Source organism: Rhinatrema bivittatum, chromosome 5 (assembly GCF_901001135.1).
Source record: "Rhinatrema bivittatum chromosome 5, aRhiBiv1.1, whole genome shotgun sequence".
Classification (NCBI taxonomy): domain Eukaryota; kingdom Metazoa; phylum Chordata; class Amphibia; order Gymnophiona; family Rhinatrematidae; genus Rhinatrema; species Rhinatrema bivittatum.
Window position 1 is genome coordinate 82,878,938 of NC_042619.1, and position 24,517 is coordinate 82,903,454.

The following is a 24,517-nucleotide window of genomic DNA, read 5'->3' on the forward strand; positions in this document are numbered from 1 at the left end:
GGTCCTTGAGAACTACAAACCGGTTGGGATTTCAGGATATCCCTAATGACTGTGCATGAGATTTGCAAGCACACTGCAGGAAAATTGGATCTTACCTAATTTTCGTTTCTGGAATACCACAGATAAGTCCAGACAAGTAGGTTTTGCATCCCAACCAGCAGATGGAGGCAGAGAATAAAAACTTTTCAGGCACCGCAGCATAACAGAGTGCACCATCTGCAGTCCCTCAGCATTGACCTGTACCGAAGCCAAAATCCAGAGTGAAGTACTCATAACCCAAAATTTAACTTTCCCTTTTTTCCCAGGGAGAATAGAGAACATAAGATTGGGGCCCCTAAACTGGAGACTTCACATCCAACAAAGGAACAGAAACACATTGCAGTCCTATAAGACCTGGATATATATACACACACAGTAATCTCAGTAATAACGGTCTTTCGAAAATACAGGGATGGGCTTCTGGATTGATCTGTGGTATTCCAGAAATGAAAATTAGCATATAAGAACCAATTTTCCTTTCCTGTTCATACCCAGATCAGTCCAGACAAGTGGGATGTATCCAAGCTCCCCTACATTGGGTGGGCAGCCGACAGACCTGCTCTCGACACACACTCGCCAAACATCACCTCGTCTGCAGCCCAAACATCCAACCGGTAATGCTGGGAGAGTGTGAAGTGAAGACCATGTTGCCACCCTACAGATCTCCTGGGAGACTACCAGCACCCTAGTATACGCCTGCAACCCTTCTGACACCTGCTGGCCTTTACACAGATAGGCTGAAAAAATAGTCTCCTTCAACCAATAAGCAATTGTGGCTTTAGTCGCCTTACTTCATTTCTTGGCGTCACAAAACAAAACAGCTGATCCAGCCACTGAAAACCATTAGTGACCTTCTAATATCGTAACAGAATCTGGCGAACATCCAACAAGTGAAGCTCCCTATCAAATTGTTTGTCCCTCCCGGCTGCGTCAGGAGGGACAAACAATTTGATACAAGTTGAACCCCGTATCAAATTGTTTGTCCCTCCCGACGCAGCCGGGTTTGGCGAAACACAGGTCCATGTCAGGGGACCCTGTTTAATATCTGTGCTGTTTCAAGCAATGGAGTTGCCGTTTAAAAATAAAAATAAAATTCTTTAAACTATTTTGAAGCTATGGGGACCTATTGAATCTTCTGCATCTCCCTGGATGTTGGCCTTTCTGGAGTAAACCTGGTAGATGAACCAGTCTGACGGGCCTGTCTATCACGAGTCAAACCAGATCTGCAAACCATGGATGATGCCACCAGCACTTCCCTTCCTGGATGCCTCTCTATGCATCGCATCGCGCAGCCTCCTAGAAGTCATAGTGGGAAAACGAACAGCATAATTCCTGTTGGCTAAGGAAGAACCATAGTGTGTATTCCCTCGGCTCTGACCTCCTGACAGCAACTGAAGAACCGAGACGCTTTGGCCTTGATTCATGATGTCATCATATCGAAGTGGCGGTTACCCACCTGGTTCGAATGAGGTTGAAAACCTCTACTGACAACTTCCATTCCCCTGGGTCCAACTGTTGCCCGCTGAGATAATCCACTTGCACATTGTCCACTCCGGCAACATGCGATACAGATATCCCCTCTAGAAACTGCTCCGTCCAAAACACAGAGCTCCTGGGTCTCCAGAACCACCCCATAACTCTTTGTTCCGCCTGACAATTGATATTCGCCACAGTCATTGCACTGTCTGAAAAAAAAATTTCTCACCCCTCGTCCCCAGACCTGTGGAAGAAAACACAGCAACGCCTTGCGAACCACTCTCGTTTCCAAAGGATTGGACCAGGTTGCTTCTGTTGGTGACCACTGACCTTGGGCCATTTGCCCCTGACAGACTGCCCACTCAACCACTGATTTTGGCATCCGTGGTCACAACCACCCATTCCAGAGTCTCCATATCCACCCCTTCACCAAATTGTGGCGAGACAGCCACCACAAGAAACTGGATCTGGATTCCCCCTGTAGCAGTAAAAGGACACAAATGCCTCAGACAAGGATCCCAACAAGTCAACAACGCCCTCTGGAGAGGATGCATATAGGCAAACACCCATGGAACCAAATCTAGAGTAGACACCATAGAACCCAGAACCTGTAAATAATCCTAGGCCCTGGGCGGCGCAATAAACGACCTGAGCCTGCAATTTCACCATTCTCTCCGGGGTAAGGAACCACCTGTCCACCCGGGTATCAAAATGCACTCCCAGATAGTCCGATGTGGTTGGCACTAGATGACTCTGACAAATTTATCACCCAGCCGAGTGATCGAAACATCTACATAACCCGGCACACCACCTGAGCACATTCCCACTCAGACTTTGCTCGGATGAGGGTGGACCAGAATCCCTGCCACCAGTAACAACACCTTCGTGAATGTCCTCAGTGCCGTTGCTAACCCAAAAGGAAGGGCCCAGAACTAGAAATGCTGCCCTAACACTATTAACCAAAGAAAGTTCTGGTGTTCTGACTGTATGGGGATATGCAGATAGGCCTCCATCAGATCTAAAGATGCCAAAAACTCTCCTCTCTGGAACACTGATATTACCGCCCGTAATGTCTCCAACCGAAAATATGGTACTTGCAGCACCGTGTTGACCTTCTGGAGGTCCAGAATGGGCTGGAATGTTCCCTCCTTCTTGGGAACCACAAAATAAATTGAATGCCTTCTGTGCCCCCTTTCCAATCGCTTCATGCTTGCTTCGGGATATGCAATGGGACATCATGAAAGCCTCTCATCAGACAAGACAAGACAATTCTAAAGCGTAACAATCTCTTACCACCTGTAGCACCCACTGGTCCGAAGTGATCTTGGTCCAAACCTCATAGAAATGGGTCAATATTCCCCCTACAGCTTCCAAGGCAGAGTAGACGAGCCTGACTTCATTGTGAGGCCTTTCCTTTTCCAGTCCCCTGACTGGAAATATCAGTGGGAGTCCTGTGGGAACCCTGAAAGGACTGCTGTCTTCCCAAGGCTGAAGCACTCTTGCCAGCACGAAACTGCCTCATATCTCGGAAGCAGGATTGCGGCAGAAAAGTCTTCTTGACACTCTTCTTGTCCTCCAGCAACTTATTCCCCTTTTACTCCACTAAATGCTTCATCAACTGCTCCAGGTCCTCTCCAAATAACAGTTTTCCCTTAAAGGGAAGATTACACAGTTGTGACTTGGACCAAATATGCAACCACAGGAGCCTCTGCACTGCTACTGCTGAGACCATGTTCCTGGCAGACATCCACACTAAATCATAAAGCACATCCGCCACATAGGCTACCCGACTTCCAACTGGACTACCTGCTGGGAATTGTCCACAGAGATGGAATCCTTCTGTGCCTTTTGCACCCAGCGCAAACAGGCCTTCTGCATCAGGCTACCACAGATTGCTGCCTGGAAACTCAAGACAGAGACCTCAAACATCCTTTTCAACTGAATTTCCAGCTTATGGTCCTGAACATCCTTCAATGCAGCACATCCCACTACTAGGCTGGTTGTTTTCTTAGTCACCACTGAGACCGAGGCATCCACCTTTGGAAGCCTCAAGAGCTCCAAGGTCTCCTCCATCAGCGGGTACAACTTTGCCATTGTCCTGCTGACCTTCAAACTGACCTCCAGAGTATCCCACTCTTCGTTCACCAGTTTCTTCACCTTCTTGGCATGGAAAACGCTTTCAGCAGTCCCCAGAATCTATCCAATACAAGGTTCACCCCTCAATCATAGTCTCCTGGGAAACCTTGATCCCTAGCTCTTCCAGAACCTGGGGAATAAGAGGTCTCAACTCTTCCTTCCAGAACAACTGGACAACACTAGAGTCATCCTCTTCCATAACCGGAATCTCACCCGGGTCAACCATATCCTTGCCAGCCCCTGGGACAGCATCTGGCTCGTCATAGCGTAGTTGTCCCCAGATCATCCCCCACCTCTTGCGGTTTATCATAATCCTCCAAATCCCCGACACCACTTTCCTCCTCTCCCGAGGAGCAGGCAAACCCCAGGCAACAAAGTAGGCCCCCCAACCCTCCAGCTGGGGCCACCTTGGACCTTTTAGGGGGACCCTGGCTTCCCAGCCAAGAGCCGCTTCCCCCGCTCCCCTCTTGGCTAAATAGGCCTTGTGAAAAAGGAGAATAAAGTCCGATGAATATTCCTCAGGTCTGCGGATTCCTTATCTGGCATGTCCTCCCTCAAGCGCCCCTCCACCACCAAAATCCTCTCCCAATGTCTGAACCATGGGAGAAAACAAAGAAGGGGAATCCCTGGGCTCCCCAGAAGTTGTTTGCTTCTTGCCATGTGCCTCTGAAAGAACCACCAAGCTTTTAACCTCCCCAGGGGTGTTCACAACTGACCCTGCTGAGCGAGTGACTCTGCGAGCCTCTGCCGCTTCTCCAGAGAAAACTTCAACCACTGAGGCAAGGTCACCACAGAGCGCAGCTGCATTGAGCCTCATTCGATGCGAGCCGTAGCCCCGACAAGCTCTCCCATGCTGACGCCGACCTTTTTTTGTTCCTAAAGGAACAGCGCCATAATGAGCCACCCCCGTAAATACTATATACTTTCCTACCCCTGACTGTCGGCAACAAAGAGAAGGCCTCAGTGGGATTGAGAAAGCCAGGACCCCTGGCTTTCAGTCCCTCTGGATGTTGTGGGCAGAGTCAGGCCAGGGATCATCAACCACCCACTCGCCAGGCTCCACCTGAGGGGTGGCCCAGAAAGATACCCAACACCTCAGGGAGCAGTTCAAATCTATTTTTGTCTCTTTTCATTTAATTTATTTTTTTTTGCTACTCTCTCTCAGACTGCAGATTTGCACTTCTACCATCTGCTGGAGACAGGGAGATACTGAGGGACTGCAGGTGGCACTCTCGGTTATGTAGCAGTGCCTGAATAGTTTTCTCTGCCTCCATCTGCTGGAAGGGATACAAAACCCACTTGTCTGGACTGATCTGGGTATGAACAGGAACTCAGTTGTATGCAAATCTTTCATGCATATTCATTAGGGTTATCCTAAAAATCAGATAGGTTTGTGCTCCCAAGGACTGGACTTGCCCACCTGGAACCTTCACTGTGAGGCTTCCCCTTCCTGAAGATCTGAGCCATAAAAAATGTAATCAAGAATATGGCTTGCATCCTGGGTGGATTTTTGAATAATTGAGGTGGGCCTAAAATCTTGCAAGGTAAATAAAAGATCCACTGCAGCCCCTACTGTCTCTAAATCAATCTGAACAAAAAAGGGAGAGATGTATAGAATGTGGCATAAGGTTCTAGGCCCCTGCATCTGGAGCCCTCTGTGTACTTTGCGAGTACAGATTTTCAAATAGAAGTTACCTCCTAGAAGCAAAAGCTTCTGGGACCCTCTCAAGTCTCTGCTCCATCTCTTCTGATCCATGAATTCAGCGATTTAATGAAATACATCATAAAGAGCTGAATCCCATCTCTTTCTCTTTCATTAGGAAACCTGAGCTGTTTCTTGACTCTGATGCATTAGGCCAGCCTACCCATTTTTTGCCATCTTTATTTCCTAGTCTACTTTGGGGATTGCTATATCTTAATGGGTCAAAATAAAATGTAGATGTGCGTTACTGTACATGAATTTTCAAGGTCTCAGAATTTCTTCATCAGATTTTCTTATGAGACCCTAAAAGCTCATATACAGTATAAAAATAATTTTGCTTGGTTCAATAAAAGATCTCAGAGTCCCCAAAATAGCCTGCTTTTCTGGGGCCAATAGAGAGACAAATTTTCTCACATGGACAGTAGACTGGCGCTAGAACATTTAAACCTTCATGCTTTGTGACTAAAGTATTGAGCACAATAATGATGTTTAGTAATCAAACTAAGACTACAGAATGCAGTTATACATTTTGTTAAAAAAAAAAAAAAAAAGAAAATACAACCACTTACGTATCTTCACTTTTTGATTCCAAAGGAGGGGCAGGACCTCGTGACTGACCAAGGGGATCAAATACAGATCCTGCAAAATAAAGGTCATGAAAGTGTAGTACTAAGAAATGGATCAAAACATTGACACCTATACCTGGGACTTCCTTCAAGTATTGGAAAACTTACCTCGGAAACCTGCTTTGGTGTAACCTGCTGCACGTACTGCTGTCAGAGGTCGAGCAACTCCATCCTGTCAAAAAAAAATGCCAGTAGTAGAAATATTTTAAGTTCAGTCATTAAAATATTTAGACTACATAGTATAGTGTCATACATTTGACTACACGTAGTACATAAGATCTTTCACTGAATTGGCTCACTCATAAATGTTTTTATAACCCACAATACGACTGAAAATTTAGATGCAACACAACCCAGAAAAATATACTCACATGCAGTTAAACTTCTACTGTCTTCCATTAATCTGAACTAACCATATTCTTATTGCATTTAAGATGACCAGCAGCATGGCTGCTTAAAGAAGAAGCTGTTTAAAGTGAAAGGTACAAATGGCAGATAATGTTTTGATCTGTGTTACACTGCTTTGCATAAATAGCATTCACTGCATAATGCTTTTATTGCTCTGTTCCTGCTGAGCAAAAACTAAGAAGAGTGCACAGAGTCGCTGTAAGGCTCCAACACTTGCTAGAAAAGAAGATGTGCTGGTATGGAGCTTAGGATTTTTTTTGCTTTCCTCATCTCCCAGGAGGACTGCCCGGGTGATCCTGGCCCTATTGCTGGCAGAAGGCCAGAAGAGAAGTCTTATCCAGACAGACCTCTTCAGTACTACCCCTGCAATAGAAATCATCTTCTCTCCCTCCCAGGGGTAGAGGGCATCAATTCCATAGCGTGCTGTGCGTGCCTTGCACTGATCCTAACAGATAGATGGCTCTCTAATGTAACAGCATGTCACTGCAGCTCTATTTCATTGGAATTAATCTTTTAAAAATACAGCATTTTATAGGAAGATTCTGGACACTGTCAAATTTACAGAAGTCAATATTTTTTCAGCTGCAAGAGAGAGCCAACAAGATTTAAGAAACACTCCACTTGTTGGTGGGAAGCATGGGGGGTTCAGGGGACTGGGGGCAGATATAATCTTCAGATTGAGGATCTGGGGCCAGGAGTGGGAAGGAGGACTGGAGTAGATGGGACCAAGTTGGGAGGTCAGTACATTGCTTCACCTGTTACTTAACTGTTAGCATGCTGGCCCTCATGCACCAGCATAAGTCCCAGACCAGGAGCTGAACTTGGAATGCTAATGCAGAATACTTGACGGGTCTGCAGCATTTGACATCACTGATCATACAATCTTATTAAATAGATTAGAATAGTTAGGAATTTTTGATAAAGTATATAAATAGTCTGATTCATTTTTACAAAACAGGGCATTTCACATACATATAAAAAACAAACCTTCTGCAATAAAATGCATTAACACAGGAGTTCCACAAGGATCCACTCCTTCTGCAATGTTAATTAATATCTCCCTCATTCTACTTTGCAAACTTCTAAGTGGATTTGATTTAAAGTTTTTCATCTATGCAGATGACGTTCAATTTTACATTCTCATCAAAGAGACCCTAACAAAAACTTTGCAATATTTAAAAATATTGCTATAAACCAATGGATGTCTCATAATGGTTTAGCTCTTAATGCTCAAAAAACAGGAATTATCTTATTATCAAGAACAAAAAAAGATTTTCTTCAGGTAACTCTAGATTTCAAAGGACATTCCATACCCATTCAAAAAACAGTCCGTGATCTTGGGGTACAACTGGAGACTAACCGTACCATGACAAATCAAGTTCAATACATTATTCATAATGGATATACAAAGCTACAAATGTTAAAATATCTAAAACCCATACTTTATAAAAGTGATTTCAGGATGGTGTTACAGACCTTGATGTTTTCTGGAACTGATTATTGTATTTCACTATTATTAGGATCTCCTACACAACATTATGCCCCATAAAACTTTTACAAAACTCCACAGCCAGAATAATTACTGGAACAAAAAAATTCAATCATATTACAACCGTTCTTATTAATCTATATTGGCTCCTCATTAGAGCCAGAATTAAGTACAGGATACTAACAATAATACATAAAATTGTAAATAATTCCGATACACTATGGGTTGGTTCTAAATTACATATTTATATTCCAACTCGCTCTTTAAGATCTCAAAGTAAAGGTTTGCTTGAAATTCCATCTATTAGAATAGCACATATTGGTGAAGTAAGGGAGAAGGCTTTTTCTATTACGGGACCCATACTTAAGAACATAAGAACATAAGAAAATGCCATACTGGGTCAGACCAAGGGTCCATCAAGCCCAGCATCCTGTTTCCAACAGTGGCCAATCCAGGCCATAAGAACCTGGCAAGTACCCAAAAACTAAGTCTATTCCATGTAACCATTGCTAATGGCAGTGGCTATTCTCTAAGTGAACTTAATAGCAGGTAATGGACTTCTCCTCCAAGAACTTATCCAATCCTTTTTTAAACACAGCTATACTAACTGCACGAACCACATTTTCTGGCAAAAAATTCCAGAGTTTAATTGTGCGTTGAGTAAAAAAGAACTTTCTCCGATTAGTTTTAAATGTGCCCCATGCTAACTTCATGGAGTGCCTCCTAGTCTTTCTACTATCCGAAAGAGTAAATAACCGATTCACATCTACCCGTTCTAGACCTCTCATGATTTTAAACACCTCTATCATATCCCCCCTCAGTCGTCTCTTCTCCAAGCTGAAAAGTCCTAACCTCTTTAATCTTTCCTCATAGGGGAGTTGTTCCATTCCCCTTATCATTTTGGTAGCCCTTCTCTGTACCTTCTCCATCGCAATTATATCTTTTTTGAGATGCGGCGACCAGAATTGTACACAGTATTCAAGGTGCGGTCTCACCATGGAGCGATACAGAGGCATTATGACATTTTCCGTTTTATTCATCATTCCTTTTCTAATAATTCCCAACAATCTGTTTGCTTTTTTGACTGCCGCAGCACACTGCACCGACGATTTCAATGTGTTATCCACTATGACACCTAGATCTCTTTCTTGGGTTGTAGCACCTAATATGGAACCCAACATTGTGTAATTATAGCATGGGTTATTTTTCCCTATATGCATCACCTTGCACTTTTCCACATTAAATTTCATCTGCCATTTGGATGCCCAATTTTCCAGTCTCACAAGGTCTTCCTGCAATTTATCACAATCTGCTTGTGATTTAACTACTCTGAACAATTTTGTGTCATCTGCAAATTTGATTATCTCACTCGTCGTATTTCTTTCCAGATCATTTATAAATATATTGAACAGTAAGGGTCCCAATACAGATCCCTGAGGCACTCCACTGTCCACTCCCTTCCACTGAGAAAATTGCCCATTTAATCCTACTCTCTGTTTCCTGTCTTTTAGCCAGTTTGCAATCCACGAAAGGACATTGCCACCTATCCCATGACTTTTTACTTTTCCTAGAAGCCTCTCATGAGGAACTTTGTCAAACGCCTTCTGAAAATCCAAGTATACTTTTGAATACATTGACTGACTGCCTGAGATTGACGACCGATTTAAAATTGTTCAGAAAAGGACTCAAAACATGACTATTCAAAGAAGAATATGGTTAGATTCTCAAGATATAATTATATATTCCAGAGTACTGTTTTTGGGTACTTGCCAGGTTTTTATGGCTTGGATTGGCCACTGTTGGAAACAGGATGCTGGGCTTGATGGACTCTTGGTCTGACCCAGTATGGCATGTTCTTATGTTCTTCTTAGTGCAAATTTGTCTTTTTTGTTTCCTATTTTACTTTATGTTTAAGATTTTGTTTTTTTTTAAAGCTTTTTGTTTTTAAATGTATTTATGATTTGATGATATTGTGATAACTGTTTATTTTATGTCGTTTCATTATGTATGTTTAGTTGTAAACCACTCTGATCTTTTTTGTTTGGAACAGCAGTATACAAAAGCTTTTAAAATAAATAAATCAATAAAAATAAAAAAACAGTGCTCACACAAACCCTGTGTAGGGCCAACAAAAAACCTGTGCCATTCTTCAGAGAAAGTACAACAAAACAGATCAAGCGGACTCTCCAATTCCACTTTCCTGCAGTGGGCGGGAACTCTGGACTGATCTGTGGTATTACAGGAACGAAAATTAGCAGGTAAGAACAAATTTTCCTTTCCCTGTATATTCCCAGATCAGTCCAGACTCCTGGGATGTACCAAAAGCTTCCCTAAGAGGGATGGGACTGCAAGAGTCCCGCTTGAAGAACACTTTCACCAAAGCCCATGGCCTCTGGGGCCTGGACATCCAAACGGTAATGCCTAGCGAAAGTGTGCAATGATTTTCAAGTAGCCGCTTGACAGATCTCCTGTGGCAAAACTTGCTGACATTCGGCTCGAGACGTTGCCTAAGACCGAATTGAATGTGCCCTAAGCCCCACTGGGATGGGGCGACCTCGACCGATATAAACAGAGCTAATAGCCTCTTTCAACCACCACGCAATGGTAGCTCGTGACGCCTTATGACCCTTCTTGGCACCATTCCACAGCACAAAAAGATGATCCGACAGGCAGAAGTCGTTCATAATCTTCAGGTAGTGTAATAAAGCACGCCTCACATCTAACCGACGCAATACCCTTGCATGAGGTGATGTCGGATCCAAAGCTTGGAAGGATGGAAGTTCCATTGACTGATTCAAGTGGAATGAAGAAACCACCTTTGGCAAAAAGGATGGAACCGTTCGCAGGAAACTCTCGTATCTGAAATTCTCAAAACGGGCTCTCTACAGGACAAGGCCTGAAGTTTGGAAATTCAGCGAGCCAAACAAATTGCCACTGGAATAACCACCTTCAAAGTGAGATCCTTCATGGAAGATCGCTTCGGGGTTCAAATGGAGCGACACACAAGCTCTTAAGGACCACATTAAGGTTCCAGGATGGACAAGGTTTTCGGACAGGATGACTCAAATGCTTGGCCCCCTGTAAGAAAATGCACCATATCTGGATGTGCTGCCAGAGAAACTACATCAACCTTACCATGAAGACAGACTAAAGCTGCCACCTGAACCCTGAGGGAATTAAAGGGAAGACCTTTAACCAAACCTTCCTGCAAAAAGGACAAAACATCCACAACTAAGGCTCGTCGAGGATCCATCGTCCACCTCATGCACCACAACTCAAAGACTCTCCAAACTCTCACATATGCCAGGGAATTGGAAGGCTTCTCAGACTGCAAGAGGGTAGAGATAACTCCTTCTGAATAACCCTTATTCCTTAATCACTCCCTCTCAAAAGTCAAGCTGCTAGACAAACGTGATCTGCCTGATCTAAACAACCTTGCCCTGATGCAATAGATTGGGCAGATGACCAGCGTTAATGGACCGTCTACTGCTAGGTTGACCAAGTCTGCAAATCTCGGATGCCTTGGCCACTCTGAGGCAACGAGAACCATCTTGCTTGGATGGACTTCTATGCGATGCAAGACCTTGCCGACCAATGGCCAAGACAGAAACACATACAGAAGGACTCCTGTTGGCCAAGTCAGAACTAAGGCATCCACTCCTTCTGCCGCTCTTTCCCTTTGCCAACTGAAGAACCATGGGGCTTTGGCATTGTGAAAAGTTGCCATCAGATCCATGCACGGCATGCTCCACTTTCACTGGATGAGACATAGTGCTTCCTCCGACTGCTCCTACTCGCAGGGGTCCAATTGATGCCGGCTCAGAAAGCCCACTTGCACATTGTCCATGCCCGCAATGTGAGAGGCAGCTATTCACTCCCGATGGTGTTCCACCCAGCAAATCAACTCTCGGGCTTCCTGAGCCACTGCTAGGCTTTTGCTGCCTCCTTGTCGAATGATGTAAGCCACCATGGTCGCATTGTCCAATAAGATTCTTATTGGCTTTCCCTTCATCAGGGGCAGAAGCGCTTGCAGGGCTAATCTTACAGCTCTCATTTCGAAACGACTGATGGACCGGCATGAGCCAGCAGGCAAGATCGGCGCACGCGAACTCTGGGAGGGGAAGCGGGAGCTGAAACTGCTTAGACCGGAATCCCAATGGGATAGCAATGCTGATTGCAGAGGCCTCATATGAGCAAACGCCCATGAAACCAACTCCAGGGTAGAAGCCATAGACCTGAGAACTTGCAAATAATCCCAGAACTTGGGTACATGCTTCTGCAATAATCCATGAACTTGAGTTTGCAACTTGGAAATCCGATCTTCGTAGAGGAAAAAAAACTTTCCCCAAATTGGTATCGAAAAGAGCCCTCAAGAATTCCAAATGCTGGGAAGGAACAAGCTGGCTTTTGCTCAGATTGACTATCCAACCCAGGGAGCACAGTTGATGGAGGACCACCTCCACCGCCTCCCAACAAAGGATCTCCGACTTGGCCCAAATCAACCAGTCGTCCAGATAAGGATAGACCAGGATCCTGTCCCTCCGGAGTGCTGCTGCTACCACGACCATCACCTTGGTAAAGGTCCTGGGCACCATCACCAGGCCAAAGGGCAGAGTACAAATGAAAATGTTCTCCCAGAATCATGAATCTCAGATATCTTTGATGTTCGGGCCAGATTCCAATATGCAAGTATGCCTCAGTCAAATCCAAAGATGCTAGGAACTAATGAGGAACCTTGAGAGCGTTCACCTTCTTTAGATCTAGTATGGGCCAGAAGGTGCCTTCCTTCTTGGGGACTATGAAATAAATGGAATATCGGCCCAACCCCCGCTCTTCCAGGGGCACAGGCACAATGACCCCAAGCTGGCGAAGACGAGCAATGGTTTCCCGCACCAGGAGCCTCTTTTCTTGGTAAGAGCAAGGGGATACAAGGAACTGATCTCTGAAAGGACGAGCAAATTCTAAAGCATCACCTTGACTTATCACACTTAGGACTCACTGATCCGACATGATCTTGGTCCACTCCCTGTAATACAGAGCCAGCCGGCCCCCGATCACTGGGACTGAGGAGTGGACCGGCCTTGCCTCTTTGTGCAGATTTGGCTCCTCACTGCCGAGGGAGGAGGTAGCCCTGCTTGACCTCCGAAAGGGCTGATTCAAAGAGGATTGCCTACCCGAGGACTGCCTCTAAGAACCCCCGAAGACCTGGATGGACGAAACCGCCGACTGGCTCTAAAGTGGGAAAGGGAAGGCAGGGAACCTTCGCCTTCGGTTTGTTCTCTGGCAATTTGTGGACTTTATTCTCACTGAGAAATTTGATCATCTCCTCTAAGTCCTTGCCAAACAGAAATTTCCCTTTAAAAGGCAGAGATCCCAACTGGGACTTGGATGAAACATCGGATGACCAGATCCTCAGCCAGAGGAGTCTCTGAGCCGAAACTGCAGACATCATAGTTCTGGAGGAAGTCCGGATGAGATCATATAAGGCATCAGCAGTGTACACCACCACGGTTTCCAGAAGCTCGGCTTTGTTGAATATGGAGGCATAGAACACACTTGAGGCAGCTTTCATCGCAGGCAGGAAGAGAAGGGGTGAGCCCTCACGAGGCTCTTCCTTTTATTGTACATTCATACAAAGGCAGATGATGTGTCATTACATGATTGGCTACTTTCCCATAGCAACAGACGAGTCCCTACACTATTGGCTTTGGCTCAGGGGGTGTGCACGGATCATCTCATTGGCTGCTGAAATCTATACCTCCTGACTTTGTCCTGCCTCTGACTAGGGAACACCCAGCCCCTCCCCCAGGAATTCAGGGCTAAGCACAAGCCAGAGAAATACATGAAGTCAGGTATCCTTTCCTAGGCAGAGACTTAAGCACAAGTGATGCTTTTATTCAGGCAAAGTTCAGGGAGAAGGGAAGTTAATGTTTAAACCCTGATGAAATGGCTTGCTGGCAAAGCTCATATTTCCCACATCTCACCCTTTCTGTTTTTGTTTAAGCAGCTCAATAAAGCTTTAGACCCTTACTGAAATCTGTTATGTCTTGGTATGGGCTGGAAATAGGGGAAGGGGGATTATGGAGAGAAGAAAGCTGATTCGACGTGGTGTGCCAGCTGCCGATGAGCTCCTGAATCTCCATATCACCCAGAGCTGGTGCAGGTGGTGTGCCAACGCTGCAGGGCTCATGATTCCCTATTAGGCATCTTACAAGACATCTTTGTATTCGGGCTGAGAGCAAGGTTTCAGTATGGATATGAGGTTGGGTATGCACTGAATACAGCATCACAGGCAGATAATTAAGACAATTATGGTCATTATAATAGAAATCACCCTTTTGAGACCAGAAATATCAGGGAGTCAGGACCATAGCCAGTCCCATGGAGAAGTTGGTATTCTGTCTGAAAGTGGTGCATCAGCAACCATGGTTTCTATCTGCTCTATGGTATGTGTGAGGTTTGCTTTATAGTCTGATATGTACACACAGCAATGAGATCCAATTAATGCACAAACACCACCCTTTAAGGCTAAAATTGTGTCTAAGGTATAGCTGTTCTGTAATGCTACTTCTCTAATCTGAGAGACTTCTGTTGTGAGTAGTTTTAATGCATGGACTGTCTGATTAAATATGGCAGTCGTCCAGTTAGCTAGGATGTGTAAGTCTCTGTAATTCATAGCTGTCCCCATTGGGGGAAACAGGCTTCTAGCTATCTGAGTTTCTGTATACTTTTCTATGGGATTATTTATCGCCTCCCTTTTGTTACAGAGCCTTGCTTTGGGTAAATTTTTGACTGCATAGTATGAGGGGAGGATGTAGCCTAAAGTGCATCTGTCTCTCCATATGGGGGGAATGTGCATATATGCTCTACGCCCACATAACATCCATATGTTTCCTAACAGATTGTGGACATGTCATTGGTTATCATTTGGGCTATATAACTACAAAGGGTAAATCCTTCATCCCCTCTATACTTTCTGTACCTGCTTGGGTCTCCCACTGCACATCCTGAAATCTGCCAATTGCATACATATATGTGGTATAATTATGTAAGTGTTCAGTGATTAATACAAAAGTTCAGTTACAATATGGATATTTCCCACCTGAATTCCCTTCCCATCCCCTGTATCATAGTCCCAACAAAGAGCGGCAGTCTCTTGAATACAGCTACCAATGTGTAGTATGGTATTATTAACTGGAGAGTTAATGAAAACACCTCTCTGTAAAGGATAATTAGTCCATACTGTAAGGTTAAATGGTACAGCATGCATCAGTCGTTCTCCGCAGGCTTGGGTTGGCATGTGTGCGCAGATCCAACAGTCTGTTCGATTCAACAGGTGTGAAAAGTTTTGTCAGAGTCCTTGTTCTGAAATCGCCATAGCTAGAGAAATAAGGCAAAGGAGGAGGATGCAGAACACAATTGTTAATGAGTTGGCATTCAGGCAAGAAAAGACGGCTAATAAGTTCTCTGGAGTTTTCTCAAGGCCTTGCTGTTCTAAGAGTTGTGCAGATTGGTTGGATAGGGCCTTGATCTGTCCCCAGGTCATGTGGTGCTGCTTTTTGCAAGGAGTCCGGTCTCTGTCCTTCTGAGGGCTGTGGAGGCTCATGGAGAAGTTGGGGATCGGGTCCTGTAGACCTGGACACCTTTCCATCTTTCCACGGCTTGATATACCTGTGGAAGCAAGCAGAGAAACATATCCTCGTTCCCCATTTTAAGGGAACGGGACCGTACCAGACATTAAATATTCTATACAAAACTGATGGCTGTGGGTGACTAACCCTAGTCCCATAATGATTACTCATGGCTGTGTTCTTATGTGAACCTGATATGTTTAGATGATTTAAAGTAAACAATACTTTGTTCAGGGGGAAAATCCAGGGGCAATTATTCCCTCCTTTTTGTTTTTGTTTTCAAGAGCTCTTAAGGGTATGTTGGCTCTCTCCACAATGGCTTGCCCTGTGGTGTTGTAGGGGATGCCAAATAAGTATTTAATGTTCAATTATTGATGAAATTCATGTAAAGGAATGGCTGCAGTAAATAGAGCCATTATTAGTTTTCAGGACAGAGGGTAGCCCCATTATCAAGAAAGTTTTTATGCAGTGATCAATTTTCATTCAGTAAAATAGCAATAAATGTAAATTAATCATTTAAAGGAAAAGTCATTTGTAGTAAGCAGAATCAAATGACAAGTATATTAGACATTACATTAAACATATGTCACACAAGACTGACATATATTCATATTCATTCATCCTGCAAATATTCATTCATAGTCTTCTTGGCATCAAGACAGACAACAGATAACACATAATATGAGCTAAAAATCTTATCAAAAAGTTATCAAAAACAAAATTAGATCAAGGATCAAAAGTCAAAAGGCGTTAGAAAAATGTTTGAAAATGTTAACATAAGCTGCAAAGTGTTCATCTTCACATCTCCCATGGCAGTGTCAATCTGGAAAATATTAAAAACTGGCATACAGCAAAAAATTACTAAGGTAAGGATAAAAGTGAAATTCTTACTTTTTTTAACCTTGAAGAAATCAATTCTATTATTCAATTTAATAAAATCAATTTGGATTTGCAAGAAAAGGTTTGGGAGGGATTGCTTTAGATGTAGCAACCTCTATCAGTAAAAATTTTAAGGTTCAGAATTCTGTATAAATTTTGTGAAAAAGAAAATAAAACTGAAGTGTCCTTAATACAGAAGGTCTGTAGGTCTGAAAAATAAAAACTATTATACAACAGAATTATTAAAACAATAATATAATATAACTTGTAGAATAACACAGCGCCTCCTAGTGGAGACACCATCATTACTTTATAGATTGCAACTATTGTTCCAGGTTGCAATCAATAATACTCTGAGCTTACTTTCAATGTGGAATATCAGAATAGAATTTCTTCTTATAATTATTAGAATAGGAAATTAAACACGCTGTTCAGTAATCTCAGTTCAGTATTAAGGAAGTTTGAAAGTATGTTTGAAAGTATTAAAAGATTAAAGACAGATTGAGAGGAAGGGCTAGTACAGGAATGCTGAGTTATAACATATAGAATCTAGAGAGAGAAACTGCAGTACTGAGTCCAGTTTTTTTCTTCTTTTCAAAAGTTCTCCCTCCCTCCCCCTTGAGTGGCAAGCACGAGTTAACAGAAAGACAGAAAAGGGGGGGAGGAGCAGTGTTTCTCAAAAGAAAAGAACTGCACCCAAGGAATTAATCCTTCAGTCAATAGGAACTTAGAGATAGCATTGTTTAACAATTTAGATAACATCAACCACAGACAATGGCTTGGCAAGGACTTGCTGATTCCTTGCAGACAGATACTATTTTAATTTACTTTTGTCCTGAAAGGGAGAATCACAGTAAAAATATAAGTTCTGTACGCTAGCAATTCAAACTATTGCTATAAACTTAAATCTCAGAGAAATGGAGTCATTTTAAATGTGAGCCAAATTAATTTTGCAAAAAGTGAACATCTCACATGAAATCCACACAGCAATTGTTCAAATTTCAGTACAGTTTTAACATAAGGTTCTGCATACACTTTGTGGGGGAAAATACTCTCAAAGTATGCAGATTTTTTGTAACTGAATTCAAAGACTAATAGAAACCATTTTTTCCAAATCTGTACTGTTTGTTAAGAGAAACCATTTTTTTTTCCAAATCTGTACTGTCTGTTCAATTACCCTGTTTAATCTGGTCATTGAAGTGTATAATTAAATCAATTTTTTCATATTGATATTTTCTTTGCTTGTAACGCAGGAGTGCAGCTGCCTGGCCCAAGGTCTTATACGCTGATTTCTTTGAAGACCTGGGGGCATAGCCACTGCTCATGGCGCTCCGGGCTGCACTCAACTCTATTGCTGCCACACCCAGCTCTTTAATCCCTTTTGTAATAGGAGAGGCTTGAATCCCTTTCAATAATTCCTCTCTTGTGAGATTTCCATGTTCTAGGTGAAATCCCATGCTGACCGCGGCACATAAATTGTTACCGGGAGCAGTGGTTTGAGATGGTAATTTACCTGGACAAATTGGTGATGCAGAATTAATGACTGTCTCAGGCAATGGCAAATGAGGGTACAGGGAGTGGTTGGTGGGGGAAGGGGGTTGCAGGCAAGATGGAGGAAGGCTAGTTTTTCTGACCTCAGTGTTTTCAGTTTCCTGGGGCCTTTTCTCTGAGATGGACGCAGAGGAAGCCACAGGAGCCATGTGAGTGTGTGTCCCCAGATGTTCTATTTCATTTTCTGTCCCCCTTTGTTCATGGTTCTTTTCTGTGATGGGGAAGGCTTGAAGTCCTTCCAACAATTCTTTTTCTGTAAGGTTTTCTTTCTGCTGAAATTCAATGCTAATCGCCCCACCCAGGCCAGGTTGTGGCTCAATTGTTCTCAAGGACTGCTTTTCTAAAGAAGTGGGGAAGGTGTGAATGGGCTTGGGTGTGGGTATGGAGAGCTGATACAAAGAATTTGCTGTCTCTGAGGGAGACTGAGCATAAGATGGGGGAAGGGTATTCTGATTGAGTCTGCCTGCTTCTAAAAGCACATGGTTTGAAACTGCTGTCTTTAAACTTTTTTTTTCTATGTGTTCGATGGCCTCTACATTTTTGCCAGATTAATCTTTGCTTTATGGGAGCTCTGGGAGCCATATGAAGACAATTGCCGATTAAAATCCAGTCCTGGGTATTTAGAGTTCTAGCCTCCATTGAATACCAAGGGCAACGGCAAGCTATTTCACTTATTAATTTTTCTAAGTCCCCCAGGCTGATTTGCGCTATTTTTCTTCTGGTGATGAAATAATGATTATTGATTATTTTCTGCAGCTCTCTGGCATGTAGCCTCTGCTGTACAGTCAAATCATTGCCCATGCTCATGAATGTGGGGAACAAACTTGCTGAGAAATACTTTAAAAATTACTAAGAAGTACTTTTTAAAAAATATTACGATTGCAAATCTGTTGAACGGTACGTACCTTAAGCTATGACCAGCCGAAATAAGCATGGAGTTTATCATCACTGTCGGGCTCACCAGATGTTGAATATGGAGGCATAGAACACACTTGAGGCAGCTTTCATCGCAGGCAGGAAGAGAAGGGGTGAGCCCTCACGAGGCTCTTCCTTTTATTGTACATTCATACAAAGGCAGATGATGTGTCATTACATGATTGGCTACTTTCCCATAGCAACAGACGAGTCCCTACACTATTGGCTTTGGCTCAGGGGGTGTGCACGGATCATCTCATTGGCTGCTGAAATCTATACCTCCTGACTTTGTCCTGCCTCTGACTAGGGAACACCCAGCCTCTCCCCCAGGAATTCAGGGCTAAGCACAAGCCAGAAAATAACATGAAGTCAGGTATCCTTTCCTAGGCAGAGACTTAAGCACAAGTGATGCTTTTATTCAGGCAAAGTTCAGGGAGAAGGGAAGTTAATGTTTAAACCCTGATGAAATGGCTTGCTGGCAAAGCTCATATTTCCCACAGGCTTGTCTTGCCTCCGATTCAGATAAAGTCCTGTCAGCCTGTAACTACTGCACCCAGCGTAAGCAGTCTCTCAACATAAAAATGCTACATATAGCTGCTCGAATGCCTAGGGCAGACACCTTAAAAATCTTCTTGAGGTGCACCTCCAGCTTTCTATCCTGAAGGTCCTTCAAGGCTGTTGAACCAGCTACAGGAATGGTCATTTTCTTAGTAACTGCCGACACAGAGGCATCCATCTTTAGGATCTTCAGAAGCTCCAGCACACCCTCAGGCAAAGGGTATATTTTATCCATGGCCTGCTGAACTTTAAGCTGGTGTCAGGAGTATCCCACTCCGAAAACAACAAGTTGCTGAAAGACTTGTGGAAAGGAAAAGCCCTTGTAGGACCCCAAAGGCCAATCACGACCGGATCCACTGCTCCCAATTCTGAGTGCTCTTGCGGGACTTCTATACCCAGTTCCTGCAGAACAGCTGGTATAAGGGTAGCCAACTCCTCCCTGTGTAACAAGCAAACCACTCTGGGGTCGTCACTATCAACCGACAAGAGTTCCGACACCTCCTGATCCGGATTCTGGTCCACCAAATTCAGATCTAAGCCCGGAGGCCCCTGCGCTGCAATGTCATCTGCAAAGGAATCCTCGGGAGAGGTGTCCGTGGCAGGCATTGGGGCTGGAAGCCTGGGAACCTGCCTAATCCTTGTGGCCCCCATAGTCCCAGGGGGCTTAGGTCTTTTAGCCGGAGTCACGGGAGCTTCCTGACCAGCCCTGCACCACAGGGATTTTCGTGCTTTATATGCTTTGTGCAAGAGGAGAATAAAGTCCGAAGAAAAAGAGGAGGAAGAATCTGAATCCCCCGGGTCCTCCTCTTCGCTTCCTGAAGGGGGCCTCCTAGCCTCTGGACCCCCACCAGAGGTCCCTGCCACCAGCAAAATGTTGGGAGGGAAATCCCCCTACCACTACATGGCCTGCATGGCAGCCTTAAAGGAGGACAAAATGGCCTCCGTTCCCGTGCTCAGCAGGAATGCATCACTGGCCGACCACTGTGTTGGAGAGCCTCCCAGGCTCTCGACATTGGGAGTGCCTGTTTGCCGCTGCGCTCCCTAAGGAGCCCTCCCCACCGGAGAGGCATCATGAGAACTGCCCATTCCAGGACAGTTCCACATGTTGTGCAAGCTGCTCCACGCAGCATGCCAATCAGCCCCGGGAACAGCACAAAGCACTGCCAAAGGGGGGAAAAAGCTCAGAGCTGCCCACCAGGAGAAAACAGTGCAGCAACACCAGGGAAAATATGCCATCCCATGGCTATCCCGTGACTGACTTCATTCACCTCCTATTTTGTTTTTTTTTAAAAAAACTTTAATATCCTAAGAAAAAAGAAGAGGCACTTCCCCTATGACAAATGGCCGAAGGCTCGAGCATTCCCGCAGGATGATGGAACTGGGACCCCCAGATTTCAGCCCTGACCAGTAGTGAAGGACTGAGCAACAAAAGGGTCCCCGACCCTCTGCTCATCCGCCTCAAGAACCAGGGGGGATGACTCTACCAGGATCTACCAACCTCCTGGGAGGGTCTTCGTAGACTCTGACCAGAATCTCCCTTTTCTTTCTTTTTTTTTTTTCAGTCAGACTGCAGGCTTCGCACCTCCACCTCTGGAGAAAGAGAAATACTGAGGGACTGCAGGAGGCACCTTGGGTTAATGTGGCAGTGTCAGTAATACTTTCTCTGTCTCCATCTGCTGGAGGGGAGGCAAATCCCAGGAATCTGGACTGATCTGGGTACATACAAGGAATATACAATTATTAAAAAGACCATTAAGACTAATAACATCTTTAATATATGTAGGGTGCAGTAAGATTTATCAAATGCACATTCTGGAAAAAGAAAATTTGGTCGGTGCCTTTTAGATCAAATGATTTTTAATACATGTGGTAAACGTGCTTACTGCAAGCACCTTTATTCCATAAACCCCTTAAGTAAGGGCTGTGATGGGGTTGTTTCATTGCTTTGGCAATCTATCCATACTGTAAGCAGAGAAGGAAGGTAAACATAGAAACAAATAAAGGAAATTACCTGCACAGCTCCTGTCACTGGCCTTCCAAGTGATGAAGAAAGTGTCAATCTTGCCTACCCCCCAAAAAAAGACAAAACTAAGTAAGTGATAACAAATGCCACTAGAACAGGATTTCTCTTTCACAGCTTATCAGACCATTTTACTAATACTGGCAGAATTCCTTTTTGCAACAGTTTCCCACCTGAAAACTATATAGGGTTCATTTTCAGCAGCTGTGTGGCTCGGCCCAACCAGAGTTAGCTGAATAAGTAGCTAACTACGAATATCAGAGTTAGCCGCATAACTTATGGGACTAACTACGCTCCTCCTGAAAAAGCCTCCCACCCACCTCCAGCTCACCTTCGATTTATTGCTGTTTTGCCATTTGGACAGATAACTTTTCATTTATCCATCTAAATAGCTTTTGAATATTGACCTCATATAAACACAGAAATGACGGCAGAAAAAGATCAATAGTCCATCCAGTCTGCCCAGCAAGCTTCCCATGGTAGTTATCTGCCGCACCATGAAGTTTACCCCCATGTATCAGTCAGTTTTGCTTGACGTGCTTTGTTTATGGACTTGGCCACATAAGCAGTCCTGTGTTTTTCCCTTAATGTCTGTGCATCAGTATCCCAGACTGTAAAAAAGTCATAGCTCGTGTTGGTTGTCTCTGAATCCAAAATTCTCTTTCCTTTCAGCCCCATCCCCCTCCTTCGAAGCAGAGAGAGATGTTGCAGTTGCATCAAGACTATATAAATTCAGTAAAACAGCAGTATAACAAGAAGCCAGAAATACACATACATGCTACTGTTCACACTTAGAAGTATTATTTTTATATTTTTTTTATAGTTTCAAATTAATACATATGTTGTTGATCTACAGTCTCAGATATTTTTAAATAAGAAAATTCTATTTCTATAGCAGTTGAAAACAGTTTAATTTGTTTTTTTTCAAACATGCAAACTTTCAGACAGCCAATAAGAAAGCCATGGAGGAATCAGAAACCTACCCCAAGTCCTGTTCCCAGAGGTCTCGCAGCTGCTGTGCTGGGAATTTTGCCAGTAACCTTAAAAAGAAAAACGTAGAATACTTAAATATATTCAAACAAAATGTTTCAAACCATATATTTTATGTCAGTAAAAGAAAATTTGTGGAAACCCTGATAATTTTGGCTATAATAAAGTCAGTGGGAGAAAACCTTTGATAAAAAAAAAAAAATCCAATGAGACCCAAGAGCTGCCTGTAAGCTTTTACTCTGGGATTCCCCATCTGAGATTTGCTGTTGCTAAAATGCTTCTCTTTATATGTTCCCCTACCCTTTAAATGCTTCCGGCACTGTGATGAAACTCTTTTGGTCGTTTACTGCTAATCTGCTACTCTAGCAGGACAGACAGTTCCATGGATGGATTCTTATCAGTAAACATGTTTGAGGAGCTCTAAAAAAAAACAGGAGTTTTCATATGGCAAAAATGCTGAAAACTGTGAAGGTAAGTGTCCAGCTCCAGCACTGTGATCATGCTGGTCAAGGAAGCATTTTATGCTGTTCATTATATGGTGATACCATCTCGAAAAAGGAATACATCCTAAGCTTCACAGTTCATTCTCATTCTGCAATAGGTGAGTGCATAAATAGAGAAGTTTACTAGCTGATAATTTGTGTTTCTTAGAGTTCCACAAAATAAGCAGATTAAAAAAAAAAAAAGAAGATTATGATGACCAATTTGTCAGAGACAAATTCCAGAGTTCCCCCATAACAGCTCAGACCATGGAGTATACATTACTTTCTAAGTAGGCAGAGAAAAAACAAAGAGCCACTAAGCACCTACTCTTGTGACCTCTATGCATATACCAGGGGTGGATTGCAGGAAAATATCAGCAGAGGGAATTTTTTCAAAACCTGCCCATAGACACATGACTCACTCATATGCTTACCTCACCTCGGTCTGATACAGGCCGAACACAGACAGACCCTCATCAAATACATAATAAAGACACAATAAAATAGAAATAGAAATGTGCAGACAAAAACCGAACTGGAAACTGCAACAAGCCAGACTCTGTATACAGTGCAACAAAGGATAAACAGTAACAATTCCACATAAAACATCAAACAAAATCAAGAAATATAAAATATAATAAAACCATACTAAATAAACAAATATTTCAAAACAGTTGATAAATAGAACATCCAATAAATAAATTCAATAGGAAATGTTTAAAATATTTCCCAAACACCAATAAAATATTTCAAAACAGCAGACACATCAAATAACTAATAAAAATTAAAAAAAAAAATTCACCACACTCCATACTTGAGATTTTTTTATTCTAGTCACCAAAAAATATAAATAAACATGCAGACAAAAACTGAGCTGGAAACCACAACAAGCCAGACAGTGTATATGAAAAACAAAAACATTACATTACTCATAAAACATCAAACAATAAAACTAAGAAATAAATTATAATAGTAAAACCATACTAAAAAAAATGAACAAATATTTCAAAATGGTTGACAAGTAGGAGATACAAAAATTTAAAACTTTTTTTTAAATGTACTGCTTTGAATTATGTTTTTGGTGTTTAGAAAGCACATCAAATAACATCCATTAAAAATAAGGATAAAAAAATTTTGTGCTCTCCATATCTGGTAATGTTCGATTTCCATTCATCCTAAGATTGTCATACATTAGCAAGAGAGAGTGGATGCACAAACTTTCTCCTCCCTCCCTCTCTCCCACTCACATACACACTGACAGAAGCAATCTCCTTCTCTCACACACACACACAAGCACTCTCCCTCGCTCTTTCATAGCCACAGATAGCTAGAAGCATTCTCCGTCTCTCCCTCTCACATACTTAGACAGAAGCACCCTCCCCCTCTCTCATATACACATACAGGAGCACCCTCTGTCTCATATACACACACACACACACACACACACAGAAGCACTCTCCTTCTCTCACATACATAGAAGTACCCTCACTCACATACACACACACACACACCGGCCCCCTGCTGAGTAGCTCCTGTCTTTGGCATCGCCGGCGAACAGTAGCTCCTATCTTCCGCCCCACTGGCCTGGTCTTCGGCTGTGGCCAGCAGATGTTAT

General features: G+C 43.3%; 1 protein-coding gene across 3 annotated transcripts in view; it reads right to left on the reverse strand.

The window, feature by feature from the left end:
• LOC115092050 (intraflagellar transport protein 88 homolog) overlaps positions 1-24,517 on the reverse strand; it is a 283,575-nt gene that overhangs the window by 239,419 nt on the left and 19,639 nt on the right. For all 3 annotated transcript variants that reach the window (XM_029602517.1, XM_029602518.1, XM_029602519.1), the window contains exons 4-7: positions 22,414-22,470; positions 21,422-21,475; positions 6,088-6,151; positions 5,923-5,992 (exon numbers count right to left, since the gene is read on the reverse strand). In XM_029602517.1, the coding sequence (XP_029458377.1) occupies positions 5,923-5,992; positions 6,088-6,151; positions 21,422-21,475; positions 22,414-22,470 (245 nt within the window). The remainder of the gene's footprint in view (positions 1-5,922; positions 5,993-6,087; positions 6,152-21,421; positions 21,476-22,413; positions 22,471-24,517) is intronic.